This window comes from Typopeltis vanoorti, chromosome 23, assembly GCF_054136105.1.
Source record: "Typopeltis vanoorti isolate ZY-2024b chromosome 23, IOZ_Tvanoo_1.0, whole genome shotgun sequence".
Classification (NCBI taxonomy): domain Eukaryota; kingdom Metazoa; phylum Arthropoda; class Arachnida; order Uropygi; family Thelyphonidae; genus Typopeltis; species Typopeltis vanoorti.
This window is the reverse complement of record NC_143571.1, coordinates 17,820,261-17,841,243: the sequence shown is the minus strand read 5'-3', so window position 1 is coordinate 17,841,243 and position 20,983 is coordinate 17,820,261. Positions and strand designations below refer to the sequence as shown.

The 20,983-nt window shown below is 34.0% G+C and overlaps 1 protein-coding gene across 1 annotated transcript in view; it reads left to right on the top strand.

The window, feature by feature from the left end:
* Positions 1 to 17,046, top strand: part of LOC150093661 (testis-expressed protein 9-like) — a 116,729-nt gene extending 99,683 nt beyond the window's left edge. The window contains exon 10 of the mRNA XM_090412711.1: positions 16,899 to 17,046. Coding sequence (XP_090268837.1) covers positions 16,899 to 16,973 — 75 coding nt within the window. The 3' untranslated portion in view covers positions 16,974 to 17,046. The remainder of the gene's footprint in view (positions 1 to 16,898) is intronic.
* Positions 17,047 to 20,983: the final 3,937 nt, after the last annotated feature.

Sequence of the window (20,983 nt, the reverse complement as noted above, 5' to 3'; positions counted from 1 at the left end):
GATGGGTGCAGAAAGAGTAATCATAATGGGAAACTTTAAGTATCCAAACATTGGTTGGGTAGCAATAAAATTTCATAAGAAGAACGAAACCGTATTTATCTAGCTGTTGCAAGACAACATCCTCAAGCAGTGTGTGACAGAAGGAACTTGAGGTCAAAGAGAGTTAGATTTGATAATAGTGTCAGAGGGTGTTTTAGTAAAAGATGTAACTCATGCAGCTTCACAACAGTCCAGGACCTCATTACATGCCTACAGGAAGAATGATCCAAAATTCCCATTGATCATCCTTTCTTTTAGGGTTACACGGTGATCAGCATTCATTTTAAAAAATTTATGGAATTTACAACCGTGTTAAAAAAGCTCTTTTTATTATCCCGACGTTTCGATCTTCACATCAAGATCATCATCTGGAGCGTACATAAAGTAAAAAAAAAAATACTTTTTTTTTTAAATTTTTTAAATTTTTTAAAAATTTTATTTTATTTTTTCACCAGAGGTCATGCCAGTAGAATAACATGTGATCAAATCATTGTTTCTCTAGCTTACAGTTAATGATGTAACTCAGCTTGTCCTGTATATTTATGTATGCTCCAGATGATGATCTTGATATGAAGATTTAAACGTCGGGATAATAAAAAACGCTTTTTTAACGCGGTTGTAAATTCCATAAATTTTTTAAAATGAATTCCCATTGATCACTTTCTTACGCTTGTGGAAAGTATACCTTGTAGGATTGCTGCATTCATCACAGTGAAATGAGGTCCTGTATCTTATTAAGGTGGGCATCATGGCTGTTTGTTCCTCACACCATGGTGTCCATTGAGAAAAATATATGAGAAAAAAGCTGTTTGAAGCACTACAGTTATATGATTTAACTAGAACATTGTAGAACAATATCTGTGTGTGTGTGTGTGGCTGGCCTGGTTGGTCGAGTAGTTAGCATATCCTCTCTCTAGCCAAGAGGCAGATATATATATATATATATATATATATATATATATATATATTTATTTATTTATTTATTATTATTGTTGTTATTATTATTATTTGACACCTCCAGGGAGTCCAAGGACTCATCGAGGGAGGGCACCTGCTCTACAACTCTGTCCCCACCATTCAATCACCAACGCCATCTACCACCGACCACCACTGGTATTTCCACAGACAATCACAAACATCCATTCCCATGGTGGGATTCGAATCCTCAGCCTTTTGGCTGGAGAGCAGATACGCTATCCACTCGGCCAACCAGGCTGGCCAAGTGGATATATTATAAAATATTGTAAAACTTAATATATACATATATAAGTTTTATAAGTCAGTAATTAGACTTGAGGCATATACAAGATATCCTACACAAGGATCTTCATCATTATTTATGAACTATTTGGATCACATTAGGGAAGAAATTACCATTCAAGAAAAGTTTCTTGAACTACATTGAATAACTGCTATAACAATTTGATATAAAAATCCCAAAGCTGAAAATAAGCAAGAATGTGGAAACGTTAGGTACATTCTCATTGAAAAAAACAAACTGTTTCAGCTATTTTCAGCAAAGATGGCCAATGGAGTAGGAAATAAATGATAAAATAAGCATAGCTGTTATGGTGTTTTGTAGAGGGCAGTTAATCAGACTAGAGATCAGATAACATAGTTCTTAGAAAAATTAAGAGAAGTGAATATACCATATCAGTGGAAGAATCATATGAAATATTAGGAAAACTTGAACCTAATTAATATTCAGGACTGGATAAGCAGAGCCAATGTATGGTAATATTATATGTATGCAAATTGGCTGGAGCACACATGCAGTTAATTATTCACATGTGACATCAGTTTGATGCCATGTGATCACTCCTGTACCTCATTGGGTTTTGGGAGTGAAACCTGCTGCTAGAAGAAGTGTTAGGATCACAGATACTCTTTCCATACAGACTTAGGACAATCACAGACATCCTTCCCTTGGCAGGATTCAAACTCGCAGCTCTTGGCTGGAGAGCAGGTATGCTAACTGGCTGGCCATGTGAAGGTAACAGACAAAAATACTATTAGTTGGCAGTAGATGGTGTGTTGTGAATGGTAGATAGTTGACTATTCATTCTAAATGATGGGTTGTGTGATAAAGTGTCATCCTACAATGAATCTTTGACTTTATGGAGGGGGTCATGTAATAATAATTTTCCTGCTACTAAGAACAGGTGTTGTGCTGACCTTTGCTGCACTACTTGGTTGTAAATGCCTGAGGAAGACCAAGATGTGTGATGCCTTAGATGAATGAAATGTAAGGTTTGGCAGTATTGACATCTGACAAATAACACATTCATTTGGAAGAAATGCGAAATTTAGAAACTAGTAATGACATACACTTGATTAATTGATTAATCTCATCCATCCCTTTAGGATGGGTAGATTCCCTTAATGTGGGGTTTATGATGAATTTAATGCATCTGTTTTGTCACTCCTTGCAGCATCCCCTAAGGACAATGTTCATGTTGTAATCAGTGTGTGTTCACGGGGACAGTTTGCCTGTTCTGGGCAAACTGACCCCAGAACAGGCAAACTGATTATGCAATAATCAAGAAAAGCTGTACTGTATATTCTGTACTACATAATTTTTGACTACCTTTTGTTTTCTAAATTTTAGTATATCTTATTAAAGTTCAGAAGAAACTAAATTTATATTTTTTATTCTTGTTATTAAAATTAATTTCGCATGTGCCGTTTGTAAATCGATACTCTCTTCAGCCAAGCTTATTTGGCACCACGAAAAAAAAAAAAAAAAAAAAAAAAAAATAGGACTGCTATGACATCTTTAAAACCATTTCAGCAATAAAATCTTTTTGTATCTGTGTATCAGTGAGACTTGCTTAAAACCTGTTTTGATGTAATTGGAATGGTTAGATACCATGATACTCTGAACTGTCCCTGTTTGACATTCATTGTGCTCTTCCACAAATCAAAATAACATATTGGAATTGTTAAATTATCATGAGAAACTTATCATAGTTTATTATGGACATTTTGCAATTATTTTTAGGTGAAAGAGATCAGATTCTGTGTCGCATTTGCAGTTGCATTTGGACTTCCATCGCTTGGCTTACATGCACACTTTACTTGCAGCAATGCATAAACAGTTTTATATATACAACAAATGTTTGTGCATTTACTTTAAAACTTTGTATAATTTATCATGCCTTGTTTCCCTAAATTTAATATCATTTATAGCTTCTTTTAGAATAATCATAATGAATCTATGACAAATTTTGTGCATTGTTCCAGTTTCTCTAAACAAAAGTCACACTTAGGTCCAAAATGTTGATGTTATGTATTTTTCCAATCTTTTTTTCTCCTTTATGCAGTTTTTGACTATATCAGAAGAATAATTCATTATAGATCTATGGAATTTAAAATTTCTTTAAGTTTTTCACTAAAAAGACCAGGTCATTCACTATTTTTTATTTATGTTTGTTAGGACTGCTATTTTGTTTATTTCTTAATTAATAAACATTTTTTTAATAAATAAAAACTAATAATGAATTTCCTGTTCAGTAGTATTTTGTCATCATTTTACAGATATTTAACACATTTCCACCAGTGTTTTGCATGTATGCCATGTCTGGCAGGAGCTCACTTGACAATGTAATGTATCCTTTCTGCATTGGGCAAGCACATTTTTACATTTGTCAATATGTGTGCATGCCAGTTTAATTTTTTTTTTTAAATGGCCATTTAAAACTAGTATTAATGAACTATCTTTGTGGTATAGAATATATCTCAAAAGTAATATTTTCTTATTTTGAGTATGTGTGTGTGTATAATGCGTGTGTGTGTGTGTTTTGTCTACAGCAGAACTAGAAATGAAAGGGTCTGTCGCAAAAAAAAGTACCTAAAGAAATTTAGTTAGCAAAAGTCGAATGAGCTACTTCTGTCTTGCCTCCACAAGAGGCGTTGTTGGCTTGATTCAAATCAGTACTTGCTATAAATGTAGCCAAACCTCCAATAGATAATCTTTCACCTTTAGAGCAGGCTGCTCTCAAAAACCTAAGAAACAATTCTGAAATAGTGATCCTGCCAGCTGATAAAGGAAATGCTACAGTTATTCTTGATGCAAATGAATATGACTACAAAATTAGACAGTTTAATACTGACACTCCATTATGGATCATGATCCTACTACAGAGCTTCAAAATTACACTAATAACATTTTCTAAACAACCTGTGAGTTTAACAGAGATACCAGACTAGCCCTCCAGTCCCTTCATCCTCTTCCTCCATGCCTATACGCCTATACATGCCTAACTCCCAAAATTCATGAAGAATGCATACCTCTATGTTCAGTACTAGAAGGGATAGATTCTCTGACATACCTTCCTGCCAAACATCTAGCTAATTAAGGGCCTGGACAATCACCATCCTTTGATAAATTCTGAGATTTTGTTTCCATCATCAGCAACATTGTCCTTGATGAACATGGCATTTTAGTGAGCTTTGATGTGATAAATTCATATACTAACATTCCTATTAAGGATATCATCATCTTGCTACAAGATATTCTCAAAGAAGGTTTTGGCACTCTTTAAACATTGTATCTTCTGTGGATATTTCAAGTACAATACAGCTTACTCATATATGGCTGACACAATATACAATCAGAACTCTGGTCTAGCCATGGGCACTTTTTTTTGGCACATCTCTATATGGAAGCATAAAAAAAAACAAAAAAAAACGAAGAATACCATCATGAGCCAGAATTATGGAAAAGGTATATTGGTGATATATTCTTAGTTTGGAACCATGGACTACCTTCACTTCTGCATTTTCAAGAGTAACTCAGTTGGTCAACATCCTAAACATAATTTCACATACAAGCTAGAATTCGAGCGATTCATTCTCATTTCTGGATTGTCAACTAACTATGGAATATGGTAAAGTAAAAGTGTATTTTGTAGGCCTACACGCAATGACATATCTATGTGCCTCTTTCTGTCATTATAGACCTAAAAAAATTTGATATTATTTCTATGCTAGGAACAAGAGCCCCCTGGCTCATTACTGACAAGTATAAACTAGCTAAAGAATTCCAATATTTAAAAAACACTTTTCTTCAAAATGGCTATAGTAGCTGCATTATCTCTAGACTACTTAACCAGCACGAGAAGATAGATATTTCTAATGAGGAACACAGAGTCCTCATTACTCCTCCACATATTAACTCTTTCCATAAAACTGGCAAAAATACTTAGAGACCATAAAATCAAAACAGTATTTACTCCCTTGATCAAGATGAGATCATTACTACAATCCATGAAACCTCGACATGGCCCACTTAAGTTTCTGGCCTGACTGACTGATAGAAAGATAACAACTGTGTCAGTTTTCAACATAATCTCCCTATACTTCAACACACTTTTCACATCTTTGAATTAACATTTCTGTGCCTTTGAAAAAATAGTCTGTACATTTTATCTGCAAAATGGCCTAAAACTGCATCTTTTACATCATTGTCATCTGTAAATTTTCTTCCTTGAAGGTCTTTCTTCAGTTTTGAGAAGAAGTAATAGTCACTGGGTGCTAGATCTGGATAGTGGGGTGAGTGTTCAATCTCCTTGAAGCCACAGTCTTTCACTGCTGCCTTAACAACAATAGCTGTATGGACTGGAGAATTGTCATGAAGTGGGCGAACACCACAACTTGGCATTCCTCATCTCTTCTCCTTTATGGTATCATGCAGTTTGTGCAGGAGTGAAGCATAATATTCTGCCTTCATGGTTGTATTCCTTTCCTTGAAGTCAATCAAGATAATTCTACGACAATCCCAAAAGATTGTTGTCAGATCTTCTTGGAGGACTGAGTGACCTTGGCTTTTCTTGGCAGTGCTTCACTTGGTTTGTGCCACTCCATGGATTCCCTTTGGGAAAGAGGATCATAATAAAGGACCATGGTTTCATCCCCAGTAACAATGGATGCCAACACTTCTGATTCCCTTTGCAAAAACTAAAAGCTTGCAAGAACAGGTTCACAATGCTCCTTCTGAATTGAAAAGAGAAATGGGACACCTACCTTGCACTGATCTTCATCATGTGAAGATTCTCATGAATGATGCGAAAGATGGTTGTTTTAGAAAGCCCTAACATAAAATTTGCCTGCAAGTTAGAATCTAGTGATTTTGCTGAAAAATGCTTTGAGCTTCAGCCGTCTATCATCTATCATTGAGCTGTTCCTCCTCAACGAGAGGGAGAGATTTTTCTTAGTCATCACTTCCACAGGCTGACCATCACTAGGATCATCTTCAATGCTCTCTCTCTTCCTAGGTGAAACTGTTTAGTCCATTCCTTCACAGTGAAATATTGAACGAGAAGCTTCCCAACCAACACCATCCAATCGTTGTTTGATAGCACATGTAGAAAGCCCTTCTTTGGTGAAAAACTTTATCACAGCTTGGTACTCAATTTTTAACATTACAGCACTAAGCATGCCACATGCTAGTCAAATGAATGCCTCCAACTGAATGACACAGGTAGAGATTTAAAACTGGTACACTAACCTCCCCATAGATGGTGCTATCTGGCATGCATGTCGTTTTAAATTTGACACAAATTTTGTATGTCAGGTGGAAACTTTTGAAATCTACCTTATAAATATCTGGGCATCTATCAGCTATGGTGCAAATGCAGGTCATCTTACTATGGATAGACAGAAAAATCTATGGATCAATGCATTGATGCTCTTTATGTGTGTTCTCTTCAGCTGTCCTACAAGATGCTCAGGAATGAGACATCAAGTGCTATGGGATAAATCTAAACTATTACACCACTGCTATGGTATAACCGAGAGAAGAATTTGGGAATTTAGAGATAGCATTATATCCAAAACATCATGCACAATATGCTGAACAATGCATAATTAGAAATATTCCAAAAACATCAGACTGGTTGTCACTTTTCTTAGTCTTTACTGTTTGTCTACTAGTTTTCATGTTTACATCTGAAGAAATACTCTGTAATTAGCATGAAACATCATGTTGTTCTTTAGCCTACTTTAAAATAATTGTTACCATCTTATTCCAGTTTTCTGCCTTAACTCTTACTTATATATTCATGAACTGGCAGTGTGTGTGTGACATTTCCTTTAAAAAAAAATATGCATTACATAACAAGTTGTGTATATGATATTATTCATACTTCACTTGTGATACTAATTGTTTCTGTTTTTAGATTTTTGTTTTGTGGATATTGCATGATGCATTATCTTGTGATTCCATGGAGGTCCTGAATAATAATAATAATAAAACAAATGTGATCATTGATTGTCTCAACTCATATAAAATAGATAAAATATTACACGCACCCCCTCCCCTTCCTCCTACATACAGGATCACAGCAAAAAACTATTCCCATTCCATATGTTAAGGATACATCAGAAAAAAAAAAAATAGCCCAAGTTCTATGCAAATATGCTATACCACTTTCAAACCTTTCCTTCAACTAGCTATTTTTATGTTTTTCTAAAAATAGACAAATAGACATTCTTTTGAACATTTGGGAGTGTATAAAGTTCTTTGTCCCTGCAAGTCAGCCTACTTTGAGAGATCTGAGAGATTAGCATTTTAAGACTTAATAGCCATCATCATCATCAAATTCCTGCCATGCACCCTCAAAGGGTGTACAGGAGTTTGCCTGACTTAATAGCCAGAAGTCTGACTTAATAGCCAGACTTTTCTAAATTAACTTTGCATTTATTCAACCCATATAGGGTGCCATGTAAAAACATGAGGTGCAGTTACAATTTAAATTGTTTCTATAATTATATGGTTTAGTGATGTGTACCTGTCACAGTTATCATTGTGTTCTGATGATGCTGGGTAGAAAACCAGCAAAATATTAGTAGTGAGTTTATAAATGTATCCTCCTTCCTCCTTGGTGTTGGTTATACTGTTATGCATTCTTATGAAAGGCAATCATTGCAACCCACATCCCCTTATCTCTAGGAATATGAAATTGTGCTTTCATGTGGTAGTATACAGTAAATTGCTATGAGATATATTTTCAACTTATATTTTCTACAACTATTTTTTTAATTTCATAAAACATTACTTTGAGAATATTATTTTTATTATTACATGACACCTCCAAGGAGCTCACAGACTCATCGGGGGGGGGTCTTTGAATATATATTCAAATTATCAATCAATGCTTTGAACTTGCAGTTGTTTTATGTACTAGTGCTGAATATTGCCACTTACATAATGGATAGTTCAGTCCTTAAAATAAATCGAACATTATACAGAAAACCACAGTTGTTTCTTTCATAAAATAATCAGATATTTTTTTTTATATTGTATATATATCATTCATGGAGGAAAATTCAAAATCTTGTAAGTCTCAAAATCCAGTTTAAAAATGCAGATTTTATATACAGCTTTGCAATTCTTTATTTCATCTTTTTACTTCAGGTAATTTCCAGAATTACCTGAAGTAAAATTGCTAATCTAAGATTAGTAATTTTACTTCATGATAATTACCCTTGCTAATCTATGATTAGCCAGGCTGTTCATGAATTTCATGCAATAGAAGGAAGAGAGAGATTATCAGAAATTCTTAAAATAGCCCTTATCTGTTATTTTGAAATAGGTTTTTAGAGTATTTTACTCTATTACTTGCTACAATGAAACTTTATTTTGCTCATGCCTGTGCAGTAAGTGTGAGGGCTGGTGGGTAGATTTATTTATTATGCCATTTATTACTCTTGGGGGGGGGGGCTGTAACCCCTAGAGCACGTCCCCTGGGTGGCGGATAGGGGAGCCCACCACGTGTATGTGTGTATGGTGGGGTGGTCCGAATATATTGAATATGGACTCTTGGACCGACAGGGCCACAAGGGGCAATCATCTTGATTGTAAGGGAAGTGGCACTCCCATGACCACTAGCTGGATCTATCCTCTTCTTCCTCTACTTTGAGGAAGATCCATTTACTTTAATCTTTCCTATAAGGCCTTATCAGCCAACTCTTCTTATTTTACTTGTAAGCTGACAGAAAAAGATAATCAGATTGAATCTATGGAAAACGACCCTGGAATGGAAAATGTAAAACAAAAACAGAAATAACAAAATATAATACACATAGCAAACTGGAATGTAAGAGGAATAGCATATAAAGAAATAGAATTAGACCAACTATTAAATGAAAGAAATTTTAAAATAGCAGAAATCACTGAAACAAAAAAGAAATTAAAAGAAACCATGAGAACTGAAAATTTTAATGTGATATACAGTGGAGTTGACAGAGACCAAAGAGCACAAGCAGGAGTCATGATTTGGATTCATAACTCCCTTTCAAAACAGTTAAATTATAAATTATGGAATGAAAGAATAATAGAGGCTAGAATAAAAATAGATAGAGGCTATTTAACAATAATTGGTTTATATGCCCCAGAAGAAGGAAGAGAACAGGATAATATTGATTTTTATAATCAGCTACAAAACATATATAATAAAATAAATAAAAATGACCACATAATTTTAGCAGGAGACTTAAATGCAAGAATTGGAAACACGAAAATTAATAATGATATAGGAATACATGGAGAACACACTCTAAACAGAAATGGTAAAAAATTGATTGACTTTGTAGTTTATAATAACCTAAAAGTAATGAATTCCTTCTATAAACATAAAGACATACATAAATATACTTGGTCAGCAAGAGGATGGAAATCAATATTAGATTACTTCATATTAAATGAAAAGACATCAAAATTTTCACTAGATGTTAGAGTTCACAGAGGATATGAAATAAGCAGTGACCACTTCCTTGTTAAAATAAAATTAAGATTACCACCTAAATGGCTACAAGTAACAAGAACAGAAAGAAAAATTGAAACACTTGCTTATAAAACTAGACTATTGAATGACACAAATGTACAATGGCTATATGAACAAAGAATTAACCAATATCTAGATAAAATAAAACAAAAAGAAGAAATAGAATGGCTTAATATAAAAACGATACTAAATGCAGCAGCAAATGAAAGCTTAAGAAAGACCAAAAAATTCAATAAAAAGAAAAAACTGAAGATCTGGGATGATGATATAATCAAAGAAATAATCGAAAAGAAAAAAGAAGCTTTCACAAATGGTTAAGCAGTAAAAGATTGGAAGATGAAATAGAATATAAAAGAATAAGAGCCATTGCTAAAAGAGAAGTCAGAAAAAGACATAGGGAATCATGGACCAAATTTGTCTCTAATTTAGAACATGATTTATATAAAATAAGACCCAATGTATATAAGATTTTGAAACACTTAAATGCAGATACCAAAGAAAACATAAAATTAAACACCGAATTGAAATTAGAAGAATTTCTAAATTGCTACACAGAATTGTGTATTTTAAAAAAGACAACTGACAAATAATAAACGAAAATGAAAAGGAAATAACTAAAGAAGAATTAGAAATCAGCCTGAAAGAAACAAACGGAAAATCACCTGGAGAAGATAAACTAGGTTCAGAACTATATAAATACGCAGGAATAAGATTCAAAGAAAGACTTATTATTTTTAAATAAAATTTATTCAACTGGTATCCCCCTAATAGAAAGGAAAGAAGCAATTGTGATTCCTATCTTTAAAAAAGGTAATAGAGAGAGATGATCCTAAAAACTATAGATGTATCAGTATACTATCCTGTTACAAAATATATAGCAGAATCTTAAGTAGCAAACTAATGAAATATTCCGAAAACTTTATTTTAGAAGTACAGAATGGATTTAGAAAAGGACAATCATGTATAGATCCAGCCTTTTGCCTAAAATTAATAATAGAGAAAAGAAGAGAATACAATTTAGAAACACATTGCATTTATTGATTTTGAAAAAGCATTTGATAAAGTTAAAAGAAATATATTATTTAACATATTAAAAGTAAGACAAATACCAAATAATATCCTAAAAGCTATATATATCACAAGTATATATGAAAATAATCAAATACAAATAAGATTAAATCACAAGTTATTATATACGAGAGAGATAAACCAAGGGGTCTGACAAGGATGCCCCCTCTCAGCAACTCTTTTTAATATTTACTTAAATGAAATAATAATAAAATGGAATAGAAATATACATCAAGGAATTAAACTTTCTCCTACAGTGAACTTAAACACCCTCCTTTTTGCCCACGACCAAATAATAATTACAAATTCTGAAGATAAATTACAGAAAGCCATTTTAGATCTAAATGAGATAGCCAAAGATTATAGTATGATAATATCAACAGAAAAATCAAAAACTATGGCCTTTAAAGGAATCCAGCAAGAACTAAAATAGTAATAGATAACAAGATCTTAGAATAAGTGAATTCATTTAACTACCTAGGATGTATGATCACATATGAAAAAGATATAAATGTAAAAATTGCAAAATACAGTAGAACTCTGTTATAACGAATTCCACGGGACTGCATATATTTGTTCGTAATAACCGTTATTCGTTATATCCAAGAAGGTCATAATTTGAGCGAATTAAAAATGTTTTCAGATTTTTCTCAGCATAGGTATATTGGGTAACATAAATACATATGTGCATACATACATATAAAGAACAAAAATTTATTTTTAAAATTCACATTTTTACATAAAAAATCGAAACGTGCTTTGCTTTGCACAAGACGCATATTTCATTTGAAATTGTTCCTTATACCATTGAGATGATTGAATGTGTCGTCTGAACTTACAGATCGCGATTCCATAAATCTTGTTAAAATATGTAAAGCACTTTCTGCTTCACACCAGGTAACGATTTTCTCATCATTGCTATTTTCTTCCTCAGAGTCACTACTACTATTATCTTCTTCTGGTATATGAGAGATTTGTTTTAAGATGTCAGCTTCTTTCGGTATACCCGAAGTTGCGACACTATTATCAATGTCTATAAAATTATCAATCTCTGCGCACGTTTCAAAATTGTTCAAGTTTCGTGCTTTTAACCATGCTGATAACGATAAGTTATCCTCTTCATCTTCTTCAGATTCGCACTCGTATTCCGCAAGCCTGGCTTTCTTAAAACAGTTTTGTATCGTAGACGATGACACCAAATTCCAAGCATCACTCATTAAACGTATTGCATGAAGTACACTGATCTTTGGGTCGTAAGCATAAGCATTTTCCGCGGATTTTTCTCTGCGTTCTATCAGTTCCAAGACTAACAGACGACGAAAATGGGATTTAAAACATCTAATTACGCCTTGATCAAGTGGTTGCAAGACAGATATCACATTCGGTGGCAAAAAAACAAGTTTTATGTTTGTTAAATTAACCACTACAGGATGGGCAGGACAGTTTCTATCAATAACAAAATTTTCTGGTTTTCACTGCGAAGATTTTTATCCCACTTGCGAATTTCATTTTCGAAAATCGAAGATGTCATCCAGGCCTTATTCGCTGTATAATCAACGGGAAGTTTCTTTATGTTTTTAAAGCATCTGGGCTTTGCCGATTTTCCAATTACAAGAAGCTTTCTTTTATCGCTACCGGTCATGTTCGCACAAACTAAAACTGTGAGTCTATTTTTGATAAGTTTTCCGCCAATGCACTTTTCGTTTTTAAATTGAAAAGTTTTATCGGGCGTTAAATTATAAAAAACCCCTACTTCGTCTGCATCATCATTGTTGTTGTAACCATACCTTCGTTTGATGTCCGGCCATACATTCTTGATCCAGTCAGAAACAACGTTTTTGTCAATGGACAACGCCTCGCCACTTACTTTTGCATAGACAGTATTGTTTCTGTTCTTAAAGCGATCAATCCACCCATTGTTGCATTTAAAATCGCTATAACCAAGTTGAACAGCAAATTTTTTGGCTTGAACTTTCAAAAGTGGTCCACTAATAAGTAAGCCAGTGGTTCTTTGCACTTTAAACCACGAAAGAAGTTCCTCGTCAACGTCACTTTTATTACACTTTTTAAGTTTTTTACGCTTCGATAAATTGTTTTCAAAAGCTTTCAGAGTCAACTTGCGATTCTTCCAAATTGTTGATATTGTAGATGGGGACAAACCATACTTCTTTGCTACTGTCAGATTTCATTGGCCACTTTCCACCTCCCGTATAATTTCTACTTTTTCAGAAACCGATAAAATTTTCCGTTTGACTCCCGACATTTTTCCACAACCAGAAAATGCATACGTACGAAATGTCAGTAAAGGAACGATTAACGTGTATTATTCGTTCGTTATTCCCTTGAAACAAATTCGTAATAAACATGAAATACATACATTAAATCAAATGTAATTCAAATATACCTTCAAAATTATTCTTTATAAACGTGAATTCGCTGTAACCGTGATCGTTATAACCGAGTTCTACTGTATTTGAAAATAACAGGTGTAATTAACTCTATATTTAAACCAAACCTAGTTCAAAAACAAACCAGACTAAAAGTATACAATACATTAGCCCTACCAGTCTTAATGTATGGAAGCAAAATCTGGACAATAAAACAAAAAGACAAAGATTAATTAACAGCAGAAATGAAGTTTATGAGAAAAACTGCAAAGTATACCCTTTTTGATCATAAAAGAAATGAAGAAATTATGAAAGAATTAAAACCAGGAATCAGTAATAGAAAAAAATTTAAAAATATAAATGGATGGAACACGTCCAAAGAATGAAAACAGAAAGATTACCAAAACAAGCCTCAAAGTACTAGCCATTAGGAAAAAGAAAGCCAGGACGTTCTCTTAAACGATTCAACGATGACTTAAGGGCAGAACAGGCCATGCTAGGCCTAAATTCTTGATATGCATGATGATGATGATTACTTTTCATATTTTATTTGTCAGAGTAAGTTTTACAGTCAGGGTGATGGAACTGCCATGGGAAGTCCACTCTCTCCTGCTGTCACAAACTTCTGTTTAGAACACACCCTCAGTCTTCATTTTGGGTTCATTATATAGACTATTCTTATATATGGGTCCATTCTTCTCTATAGACTATTATTATTTTATGGGGCCAGATCACAAAACGATCTGACCCCATAATGAAGAACCATTACCTTACTTTGTTATCTAATATAAATAGTCTACATCCTTGAATTAAATTTACTATGGAAATAGAAAAAGACAAATTATCCTTTTTAAATAATATTTTGTTCCAACTAATTACTTCCATTTATCGAAGCCTATTTCACCGGATGCTACTTTCCACAAAATTCTGCTCACTCTTCCTCACAGAAGACTGGAATTATCAAAACTTCAGTACAACATACTCGCACTATATGTTCTATACATCAACAATTACAGCAAGAACTCTTAAACATCAAATGATATATGAAACTCAATGGCTTCTCAGAAAAGACTGCACATCTTTTTTTTTAATTCCTATAATTATATAATAATTCCTCAAATAACAGGAAATAGTACATAGTCACAATCACATATGTTTCTAGCATCTCAGAAACAATTTCCAGAATTCTTAAGAATACAGTTTAGTAGCTACTTTTCTTTCTATCAACAAATTATCATGGTTTCAATCTTCCAAATATAATTGCTCTTCCTGGCATCTACCAAGTTCCTTATCATTGTTCTTACTTTGGACAAACTGGATGCTCACTGGAAAAGAGAATACAAGAACACCAATCTTACATTAGCAACAGGAAATCTAAGAAATCTGCAATGGAATAGATAAGAACCACAACATCCTATGGTCTGAAACACACTTACTTCAATCTGTGTTACTATGAATTTCAATGTTTGTTTAAAGAAAGCACTGAGTTCTTACTTTGCATCCAAACTTAAATTGGAATGACTTCCTCTCACTGAGTATTATTATTAAGGGCAACTCCAAGGAGTCCTTAGACTTATCGAGGAAGGCCCTAAACATCATGTCAAGAAAACAACTATTCAACATCCACACAGTATCTATCATTCTTTGCATTGAACTCATTCACAGTTGTGGCACCCACAACAGACTCTGGCAGCTTATTCCACTCATTCACCACTCTCCAAGTAAAAAACCTAGTTCTAACACCCTTGCTAACCACACTCTTGCCCAATTTCCATGGATGGGCCCTAGCCCTCCCACCACCACCAATCCTGTTCTGAAAAATATCCTCTGAATTAATCTTATAGAAACCCTTCAGTAATTTGAATGTCTCAATCGTATCACCCCTTTTCTACCTATCAACCAACTGTAATAACCCACATATCTTCAACCTGTTCTCATAAGGTTCATTCCATAGACCTGCTATCGTCTTCGTCACTCGCTTCTGGATCCTCTCCACCTCCTCCCCATCAAGAAGAAACCCTGGCACTGAGATCTCGAAACAGTAGTCAAGATGGGGGTCTTATCAAGGCTTGATACAGAGGAACAATAACTTGCTTGTATCTGCTTGTCAAAGTATTCTTCAGTAACTAAGTATTTTGATGAGCTGATTTAGCCACTTTTGCAATGTGCTAAACTTCAACTCCCTATCCACCAACACTCCCCAATCCCTTTTCCTTGTCAATCTCCTGGAGTACAGTTCCACCAATGTGGTATACTGCTGCTAATCTTTTCATCCCAAAATGCATAACCTTACACTTTGCCACATTAAATTGACATCCATACCCCTTAGCCCAGTCCTCCAATCTATCCAAATCATCCTGCAAAATTTTGATATCATGTGCATTCACTATTGCTCTACCCAACTTTGCATCATCAGCAAACAAATGAACAGCTCCTCTCAGATCCTTTCCTATATTGTTAATGAACAAATTAAATAGTAGTGGTCCAAGAACAGAACCCTGTGGCACACCACTAGTCACAGGTTGTCTTTTGGACTCTACTCCTGAATAAACTACTCTGATATCTCTCTATCAACCGCCCTCCTATCCATCTCACCAACCCTATATCCATCCCCATTTACTGATTAGAATTCCATGTGGTATCCTGTCAAAGGCTTTAGCAAGGTTCAGCAGTATCACTGTAAACCCATTACTCTTATCCAGTTCAGCCGTCACTGTGTTATAAAACGTGAGCAAGTTACTGAAGCATGATCTACCCTTCACAAAACCATGTTGTCCCCATACAGTATCCCATTTTCATCTATCGATTCCTATATTTTTTCTTGACTACTTTCTCCAAAACCTTGACAAAGACTCCTGATATGCTGATTGGTCAGTAATTTGCAACAACAGTCTTGGAACCTGCTTTATGCAGTGGAACTATTTTCCCCTCTTTCCATCCCCTTGGGACTAACCCTGACCCAAGACTCAAATTAAACAAAATGGTCAAGGGCACTGACAATTCTTTAGTGCAATGCTGCTCGTTTATTTTTATATATATATATATATATATATATATATATATCTCAATTGCGTGGTAATAGTTGAATGGGTACCAGGGGGATCAGACAGTCAACCAACATTATTACTTCGAGGTTCTGACCAAGCTAAGAGAACAAGTGAGGAAGAATAGACCTGATCTATGGAAGAATGCAGAATAATGTGAAATATTTAGTTGGGTATTGATATAGACTGGTTAATGCAGAGGGGAATGAGTCTTATTCTAATCACACATTGCTAACGTTTTTTTATAATGCAGTTAATGAATAAATAATAATACTATGTTTCCTCAGTTATACCTTTCTATTTTTATATATAGCATTACGAGGCACTTATTGTTTCATATCAATCCATTGTTCATATTTTACCTTGTAATTAACTATTTTCACCAAGGATGATGGCCTGTAATATTCAGGCTGAAATATATGGCTTTAAATAAATAAATATTTACTTATTTTCCTTGTGTTTTTTGTGAATTAAAGTAACTGTGGAATCATTTGTATTATATATGTGATTTATTCCACTATATAATGTTTGTTTGAGTACTTTTATTCTTATTGTAACTATTTTGGTTTTTACAGATGCACTTGGAGGCTGCTAAAGCTCTGCAATTTACAGAAGAGGAGTTCATGCGGGCCATTGATTGGGGAACTTAATTAAATTTTGATCTCTCATCAAATGAAGCAATAATACATGTAATATTATTTTACTTATGTCGAATTAGTAAATGTGCCTTTAAACCTGTTCTTATTTTATATTTTGCATTTTTAGGATAACTGCAAACTGTATTTATTCAAGATATGGAACCGTTGTTTAAAATATATTTTAATAATGAAGTGCAAATTCAGTTATTTAAAAATATTATATCAGAAATTTGTATATTAAAATGTTTCATTTTGCTGTTGAATGCTATCTTAGCATATTTTAGAATAATATATATTATTCACTGGTATACTAAATAATATTGCAGCAATTGTTTTCTTGATTTGTATTCATTCTTGGGGCTTCAAATATTAATCTAGCATACTGAGCCTATCAAATACAGTCCATAAATTGGCAAAAAAAAAAAAAATAACAAGAATCAGTATTGTTTAGCTGTGTGTGTGCGAAGAAAAGATTTAACCAGTATATAGATAATCAAAGTTATGTCAACTTTGATCTATATTTTGCCTTACCAGAAAGACAAAAATCAGAGCTAGCTGGTTAGCTTTTTCTATATATACTGTCCATAATATTTTCTTTCTTTGCAGCTCATGCTTAATGATACTACTCATCCATCTAACTCCTGCCTAATTTACTGTGTGCCCTTGAGTATAAAGTCATATTGCTTCCTCCAGATACCCCTTGACTATTCCTCATGCACTATGAACATCCTTCCCTTGCATGTTTTTATGCCATGGTACTGTTTCAAGCTGCCTCCTAAGTGCATCATAATCACCTGCCTTGTAATTCTGCATGTAGTCCTTCTTAATTGGAATTTCCACAGCAGTTTTACTATCTTTAAAGTCAAGACCACATAATGTAAGAGAGAAAATAAAAATATTCTTTTATAATATGCATAAAATCAGTTTGCTGCTTACTATAATAAGTATTTTAAATACCGCTAATGATTTTTCTCCCTTCTGTTTCATAAATTTCTCATTTAGGTTATGCATTTCTTTTGATAGTTCACAAAGACATCAGATAATACTTCCTTGAGTCAACTTTATTTAATAAAAATTAAAAAAAAAAAAAAAAACTGACAGTTTTCAATTCATGTATATAAGGATCACACAGCGTTTCCTATAAGCTGTGTGCATTGCACACCTAGCAACTGCATGCACAAAAATTTTTCCTTTCTGAAGTTCTAATTTATTCAATAATTTTTGTATGATAAATACTTCTCACTTATTTTATTTAGTAATTTCTTCAATGTCTTCACCCAGTATTACTCTAACCCATTACAACTTAATACACTCTAATTAGTTACTTTTAGTCTTCACCATATGGACAAACTGATGCTAACATCAACAAGTTACAGAGGCATATTTGTTTAGACTGTCTGTCTGGATTGTACAGTCAGTGAACTTGTACAAATGGTGATGAATTTTTGTAGCTATGCAAATTTAAACGATTTACCGTATATTATCGTGTATAATGCAAACTAGACATTTTGTTTGAAAACTAGCCCTAAAATGCCATCTCCACATATAATGCGATCTGTTAATCTTGTTCCCTAACATTATAAATAAAACAATACGAATTAACGAAAGAAGTATTTATTTTAAAACAAAATGTCAAAATCCTTTAAATTCTTCATCTTGTGAGTCATCAAACATTTCATTTATAAATTTATCTGTAGGCATTGCGTCATCAGTGCAGTTGTCATCATGCTCTCCATTTTGTTGTGCATCATCCTCGCTTTCGTATATGACGTCATCTTCAGATCCATCCATTGAATTACTTATTCTACATTTAAGAAATGAGCGTTGAATCATTTCAGATGGTATCGAATCCCAAGCTTCTTTAACCCAGCTGGTGACTAGGGTGATCTCAGGCTTCTGAAAATTCCCACCCTTTGTCATCTTCACCAAACCAGATGATATCCATTCTCTCCATTTTTCACGTAAGTGATCTTTAAACGGCTTAATCAAGTTGACATCAAGCGGCTGCAAAACGGAAGTTAGATCACCCGGTATGACTAATAAGTCTGTACATAGCTCACGTGCTTTCTCTTTGCTTGCCTCCGTTAAATGCACCCGAAACATATTCCAGACTAACATGCTTTGTTGACGTAACAAGCTGCCTGGACGTATGTTCCATACTTGATCCAGCCACGATTGTACACCTTCTTCATCCATCCAACCTTTCTAATTGGCACGAACAAAGACACCGGGTAGAAATTTCATATGCTTCGGAATTGTCTTCCTTTTAAATATCACTGTCTGCTTTAATTTGGTTCCGTCTGCCATGCATGCTAGAACAATGGTAAAATGCATTTTTTCATGTCCCGTTGTTTTTATGAGGACACTCTTTTCACCAACTGAGTTTACTGTTCAATTCCCAGGCATATCAAAGTAAATGGACGTTTCATCCATATTGCCTATTTGGGAAAGTTCATATCCGTGACATTTCCATAATTTTATGATAAATTTATGGAAGGACTCCACTTTTTCTTCAAGCTGCTTTGGTAACTTCTGTGCAATTTTTGTTCGGTGTCATAATGTTAATACTTTGCATTCCATAAATCTGTTGCACCACCCAGGCGAAGCAAGAAAAGATGAAATACCTGGTGTGTCCTTGAATTTACCATTCTTGAATTGTAGAGCTCAAAAACGAATTGAATTTCTTGTTACTATAATGCCATCTTATCGTTCAAATCCATTCATTTAGCTCTTCTTATCTGGAAAGGATACTACATCTCCACGACAGGCACGTTTTGTTTTTGATTTTTTCAAGACTATCTTTTTGCTTATGCCAAAATCTAATATTACTCTCTGCTACATCAAATTCTCTCATAGCAACACTGTTATTATGTTCTTCTGCAAACTGCATGACACGCAATTTAAATCCTGCTTCAAAAGATGAGCATTTACGTTTCTGTTGGCTCATTTTCAGGCTAGGTATGTTTAACGAATAATATTTAAAATGAACTGCGGTTAAACCGATATAACTGTGCTAATATCCCGCCGGGGGGGGGTATTAGCACTACTTACATTACTGGCTTTATGCGCAGGTACGATGCACGCTCAGTTGCCGAATGCGATTGGGTCAAATAGATTTAGTTGCATAGGCATTAGGTAGTATATATTGTGTGTGCAAGTCTAATAAGATCTTATATTTTTTAAGATCCGCATATAATGCGAACCCCTAACTTTAGACCATAAATATTTTGCATTATACGCAATAATATATGGTAATTTAGTGCTCACAGTTTTACATGCGATTGCTAGATGAAAAAAGGCAACAATAATATGAGAATATTATTACCGCACACACATTAAGTCTGAATCTAGAAAGTTGCACACAGTATTTTTCATGTGTACGTGGGCTGGCAAAAATTAGAAGGAACATTGATTTGCAGTACCATTGATACATCTGCTAGCTTAATTGACTGGGTGAATTATCATCTCTGCTCTCTAGTTTACAAGCCGTGGGTTCAAATATCACTGTAACATGGATGTTTGTGAATGCCTTTAGGTGGTTTCATTACCTAGTGTTAAAACTATCATATTTCTTACTGAGGCCTGTACCTGCCTGAAAAAATTCATGTTTAGTCTTTGGAGTAGGATCTCCAGATTATCTAGCTCCTAGCCCACCTATAATACCATGCTATAGTGTTCATTCTTTTCTAATTGCCTGAGATGTACAGAACTGGATATTACTTTCTACTGGTAGAAAGTTAATTCCTAGAAGGAGTTAACTCTGAAGGGAACAGAAGATATCTGTTGCATTGAAAGCAATGGATAATCTTTGTACCTTAATACAATTATAATCATATACAGCAGACATGTGAGACTTAAATTGTGGTGATTCATCTGGATGATGTGGTATTAATATTTTTGTATATCTTTTTACCAGTTGATGATTAGTATTTTAATTTTTGTACATTTTTGTTCATAATTATAAAATGTTAAAAATCATTATACAGCAGTTATTTAACGAAGGATATGCTGTGCTCACATAA